At 45.9% G+C, this 6,292-nt stretch overlaps 1 protein-coding gene across 1 annotated transcript in view; it reads right to left on the reverse strand.

Annotated features, from left to right (window-relative positions):
• Positions 1–3,674: 3,674 nt before the first annotated feature.
• The window catches only part of SNTN (sentan, cilia apical structure protein), a 29,291-nt gene continuing 26,673 nt past the window's right edge, over positions 3,675–6,292 (reverse strand). Inside the window, exon 5 of the mRNA XM_007445678.1 lies at positions 3,675–3,741. Coding sequence (XP_007445740.1) covers positions 3,675–3,741 — 67 coding nt within the window. The remainder of the gene's footprint in view (positions 3,742–6,292) is intronic.

Below are 6,292 nucleotides of genomic sequence, written 5' to 3' on the forward strand. Positions count from 1 at the left end.
TGTCCCAGCTTACCCTTCCCCCTCCCCGTGTCTTCAAGTCTCTTCTCTATGTCTGCGTCTTTATTCCTGTCCTGCCCCTAGGTTCTGCAGGACCATTTATTTTTAGATTCCATATATATGTGTTAGCATACGGTATTTGTTTTTCTCTTTCTGACTTACCTCACTCTGTATGACAGACTCTAGGTCCATCCACCTCACTACAAATAACTCAATTTCGTTTCTTTTTATGGCTAATATTCCATTGTATATATGTGCCACATCTTCTTTATCTATTCATCTGTCGACGGACACTTAGGTTGATTCCATGTCCTGGCCATTGTAAATAGTGCTGCAATGAACATTGTGGTGCATGACTCTTTTTGAATTATGGTTTTCTCAGGATATATGCCCAGTAGTGGGACTGCTGGGTCGTATGGTAATTCTATTTTCAGTTTTTTAAGGAACCTCCATACTGTTCTCCATGGTGGCTGTATCAAGTGACATTCCCACCAACAGTGCAAGAGGGTTCCCTTTTCTCCACACCCTCTCCAGCATTTATTGTTTCTAGATTTTTTGATGATGGCCATTCTGACCGCTGTGAGGTGATACCTCATTGTAGTTTTGATTTGCATTTCTCTGATGATTAGTGATGTTGAGCATCCTTTCATGTGTTTGTTGGCAATCTGTATGTCTTCTCTGGAGAAATGTCTATTTAGGTCTCCTGCCCATTTTGGGATTGGGTTGTTTGTTTTTCTGATATTGGGCTGCATGAGCTGCTTGTATATTTTGGAGATTAATCCTTTGTCAGTTGCTTCCTCCTCGCTGGCTCACCTCACCGAGAGGTAAGCGGGGAGGCTGGCTTCATGGACTGCTGCCCTCCAGCCATACTGGAGTCGGGGGCTCACACAAAGTCGTCATGAATCCATCACCATATCTCTGAGCTCTGGGTCCTTCCGCAGTGCTTTCATTCTCAGGTGGCTCTCTCCGGTTTACATTCCAATGGCTTAGAAACTCTGGCTGAAAGAGAAGTCCTTTTTTCTTTTTTTAAAATTTTATTTTATTTTATTTATTTTTGGCTGCGTTGGGTTTTCGTTGCTGCACACGACTTTCTCTAGTTGCGACGAGCAGGGGCTACACTTTGTTGCAGTGCGCGGGCTTCTCATTGCGGTGGCTTCTCTTGTTGCAGAGCAGGGGCTCTAGGCGTACGGGCTTCAGTAGTTGCAGCATGTGGGCTCAGTAGTTGTGGCGCACGGGCTTAGCTACTCCGCGGCCTGTGGGATCTTCCCGGACCAGGGCTCGAACCCCTGTCCCCTGCATTGGCAGGTGGATTCTTAACCACTGTGCCACCAGGGAAGTCCAAGAGAAGTCCTTTCGCTAATGAGTAACGACCACATTTTCAGCACTAACTCTCTGAATTGCATGCGTGCCCATCCCTGAACTGATCCTTGTGATTGTGGGCTCACCTAAGGTTCAGGGAGGATGGTAAGCTCTGTGGGTGCTGATGGCCCACCCAGTTCATTTTCCAAGAGGAAACTGAGGTACGGTCGTGAGAAGGGGGAATGGACACTAGGTAAGCAAAGACAGCAGATGTGTGCTCCCAAATGGTGGAAAGGTGGCCAGTGAAAGTCTCTAGAATGAAGGGACCCCAGTTTAAAACCACGGAGTGTGTTTTGTTTGGAGAACAACAAACAAAAATCAAGGGGGCAGCACGGACTGGAGGTGGTAGAGGCGAGGAGATGGGAATGATGCTGTAATACATTCAGAGAATTTCAGTTTTCCAAATGCTGTCCCCTATGTTTTCTTCTTTGAGCCTCCCTTGGGTCACCTGGGTGGGAGACTCAACTCCAGTTTTCTCACCTGTAAATTGTAGATAGTATGTCTGCTCCAGAAGTGGTACCAGCAGCTCCCACTGTCACTAGGTCCAGGGTGATACATCACCCCTTGTTGGTTTCTCTTACTCTGTGCACACTGCTGTAAATGGTTCCTTTGTTAATGTCTCCTCAACTAGCCTGCTTGGGTGTGTTAGCTGTGCCAGGCAGGGGCCTTGTTTGGTACAACAGCGTGTCTGGTTGGGAGTAGTGTGCAGTACAGCTGGTCCCCCAAACCAGGTGTTTCTCTGGGCAAAGCCCTGTCTCATCTCCTCCCAACATATAGAAAGGGTTGTCAAATAACAGTTACATGAATCTTGCAGCATGTTGGCCAAAAGTCAGCAGGAGAAAGAAATGAATTGCAGGCTATTTGTCACTAACAGGCAAGCCAATCAAGCCCTTTCATGATTTGTAATGCAAAGCAGGCTTCAACAGGAAACATTTATTTTAGCTTCATCACTCCCTCCTCCTAATGATGTTTATTCTGCAAAATGCTTCTCATAATTTCCTTTTTTATTTTTTTTTCTTGGCAACTGCATCCTCTTGTCAGTATCCTCTTTTATGCCAAGAGCCTCAGAGATTCCAACCTTTTCAGAAGACATATGACTCTATTAATTACTCTCTGAAATGAGACTTCTGAAACTCAGCTGTAGAATGAAAGAAGAACCTAAGAAATATCACAGGAGGATGAATGAATGATTCTATCCACATAGATACTAGAAAGTCAAGGTGAAGACACTTTTCTAACAGCAACATTCAGAGGCCACTGATTCCATCCATCTTTCCTTCCTTTTGTCCATCCATCCATTATATATTTATCTGTTGCTAGGGAATTAGACTGGGCTCTAAAGAAACAATAGTGAGCAAGACAGATACGGTCTCTGCCCTCCCGGATCTTATGGTGCAAAGGGGCACTTGGAAAATTAAATAGCCACAGTGTAGTATGATCTGTTTTAAATAGGTACAAGACATTCATTATGTGAGCACATTAACAAGGGGACCTCAGGCAGTCCAGAAGGGAGGGCCAGCACGAGCTTCCTGGGAGAAATAATGTTTAAGCTAAACCTGGAGATGAGAAGGAATTAGCCAGGTGAGGGAGGAAGCATGCACCAGGCAATAGGAACAGCATGAACAAAGCCTTCAAGGTGGGGGTCAGATACAGATGGCTTTCTACATCTCATTACATTTCCAATTGTACCTTGTCCAGCTGGTCTGCCCTTGAATCTGGCTCTGACTACATCACCGCAGTAGGCTCCAAATCCTTCAGCTCTGTTCCAGTTTATCTTCAGTCCATATCCTTCTCACTTTTGTCAGAGCACCTCCCCCCAAGTACTTCTGGTCAGACATACTGTGGCTCCAAGTCCCAACTCCTTAGGCTACTGTTTGAGGCTGTTCACGCTTTGTCTGTAACCATCCTTTGTAATTGAAATCCTACTACGCTCTCAGCTCACTATTCTCGTCACAGCTTTGAGCCTGGCTTCTGCGCCCTTGGTTGAGCTCTTCCTTTCACCTGCACTGTCCTCATCCTCTTCATATCTGTATGAGTCAGGCTTCCAGCACATTCCGGCTGGTACCCTCAAATGAGGCAGCTCAGAAGGATTAAAAAAGAGACTGCGTGCTTACATAGATGTTGAGGCAAACCAGAATGAGATGGGATGGTCCCCACAGCTACCCATGACCGCCTCCAGACCAGAAGGGGCAAGAGACGGAGCAGTTACCGGAAACACAAGGAGGGGCTCTATGGAGGAGTCTCACACCCCTCCATCCTCCCAGTACCTCTGAGGTCATTGGTCTAATCCAACAAGAAGCCAGAGGCAAGGTCACCTGTTAATGCCATCCACACAGGTCAGCTGTCCTGGACCCAGAGCAGGGGAGAAACGAGTGCAGAGAAGACCTGGAGAGATAAACAAAGAATAAACAGAAGACCACTCCCTTTCCCAACAGCTTTCACCATTCATCTCAACCTTTTGAAATAACATCCACTAATTGAGACCCAATATGGATGCCAACTCATCCACGATTCCTCCCACCTATGCCCTTCACAGCCCTCCAGCTGGACACACTTTTCCTCACCTCTGAATGTGCCAAGTGCTTTCTCAGGATCTCTGTCATAGCACTTCTCATTCTGAACCTCACTTCCCCATAACTTATATGCATGGGTCTTAGGTTGGGTTCCCCCAAAGCAGACTCGGACATGAGATTCTTGTGTCAAGGTGATCCATTAGGAAGTGTTGCAGGAGGAACCGGTAGGGAGGTGGGAAGAAGGAAGGGAAGAGAACCAAGGTAGGGCATGACTCACTGCTGCAGGGGAGGTTGGTCTGGGGGTCAGTGTACAGCTGGCTTCAGAGTTGACCCCATCAGAGGCAAGGGGCCAATTAGATGGATTCCCACACAAGTCAGTCATTGGTGAAAGACTTCGAGTTCTCTGAGCTCTCAGGCAAAGTGGCTCCAGCAGCCTGTGGTCAGACCTTAACAAAGGGATGGAGGGTCTGGCTGTTGAATATGGTTGCTCACTGGGATCAGATGTGTACAAAAGCGGTAAAGAAATTGAAAGTGATGGGGAGAAGCACTGACAGGTCTTTTATTACACACATCTTCCCTCCCTCCTTGGGTACTAACTTCTCTAGGGCGAGCAATGGAGTCTTCTTTGTAACAGCACATATATCTTTATAACATCAAACACCAAGGCTGGCTTCATGGCTGTGACATATGTAATCCCATAGTGCTTAGAAGGAGTCCATGCTTGGTTTAATGCTCTGCTGTCACCACTGAAATTCTTAAAAATTATTGAGAATTCTTAAAAATCAATGCACAAATTAGGCATTTAAAATGTGTTTATTGAATGAAGGAATGAATGCCTGGCATTCATTAGGTGGTCAGTAAATGCAGGTTAAGTGGGCGTATCAGGAGGGACTATTGTCCTAAGTCTTCAACTTCAAAAATAAAGAAGAGGGAGTGGGGTCCTGCCACCTCGCCCCCTCCCCTGCTTCCCCCAGTCTTCACACCTTTCTAGGCCCCTGCTGAAGTGTGGGTAGGACTTGTTTATTTCAAACTGCTATTTATTTTTTTCTCTTCCCATGCCATGGAAAATTCCTGGCATCAGGCAGCCTCAGAGCAACACTATTTTTATTTCCCCAGCGAAATAATTAAATTTAGGCTCAGTTACTTTTCCCTAGTAGAGAGGCTGTGGGCAAAATGGGATGAAGAGGCTGCTGCAGAGGGCTGGTTGTGATGGGTTCCAGAGAGACTAGGCACCATGATCTGAGACACATTTACCATGGAGCCACACGGGAAGGAGGTAGCAAAGGCTTTGTAAAATCACTCAGTCAGACCTTTCTGCTGAGTAGGACAACTACAAACATGTCTTAGAATCTTAGAGCTGGATGGAGCTGTAGGAATGATCTAGACCAGGGGTCAGCAAACTATAGGTCAAGGGCCAAATCTGGCCCTGCTGCCTGATTTTGTAAATAAAGTTTCATTGGACCGTAGCCATGGCCATTCATTTGCGTGTTGTCTATGGCTGCTTTCATGATACAACAGAGTGAAGATGCTGTAACAGAGACCATATGGCCTGCAAGCCCAAACATACTTATTGTCTGGCCCTTTGTAGACAAAATGTGTTGACCACTGACCTAGACAAGGAACGCTCACAATGTGTTATGTGGAAACTACTAGTCTTTCAGGATGCTCTATACAAAAGTATGCTGTGGTCAAATACCTTTGGAAAATGCACAAACCTTATCTCCCCTCTTGAAACTTCACAGACCCCATCACCCTACTGCAGCAGCCCCTGTCCATGCTGTGCCCACATGCACTGCACACTCTGCTTACTGTATGCACCTGTGGCTCTTGCCCTAGGTTCTTGCTCTGTTATTTGTTGTCTTTTCCTCCTGACCCAGGGCGCAGGGCAAGCTGGAAGCACTGGAGAGCCAATGACCTTGAAAGCAGACATCAATCAACGATAGACAGTATAAGGGAGAGAATTCCTCAGCTTCCTTGCCTGTTGGTTGGGAAAACTCTGAGGCATGATCTACACTGTCTCCTAGAGCTCACCTGAGGGACCAAGACCCCGCTGTCCACGGGGATCAACCTGCTCATTAACGCACCTTTAGTGACTGTCCTCACTTCCCCTAGCGGAGTTCTTTGAAATCACCTCCTAAACAAACGAATTCTATTCTGATTCTTAGTGTGCTTCTGGTGGAATGCAAACCAAGATACCTACTAATTAAAGGCTCTGAGAAGTCCTGTAGTAAACATATACATATCTTCTTAATTTGGCCCTCAAGGCTTTTTTTTTTTTTAATCTGGCTTCTATCCAACTTCCCAGCCTAATTTTCCTCAAATCTCCCCCACTCATCTCAAACTTTTTTTTTTCCTATTTTTCTTCTTTTTATTTCATTTATTTATTGAGCCTATTCCGCTTAAATACATATATACGTTGACAG

This window comes from Lipotes vexillifer, unplaced genomic scaffold, assembly GCF_000442215.2.
Source record: "Lipotes vexillifer unplaced genomic scaffold, Lipotes_vexillifer_v1.1 scaffold239, whole genome shotgun sequence".
In the NCBI taxonomy this organism is placed as follows: domain Eukaryota; kingdom Metazoa; phylum Chordata; class Mammalia; order Artiodactyla; family Lipotidae; genus Lipotes; species Lipotes vexillifer.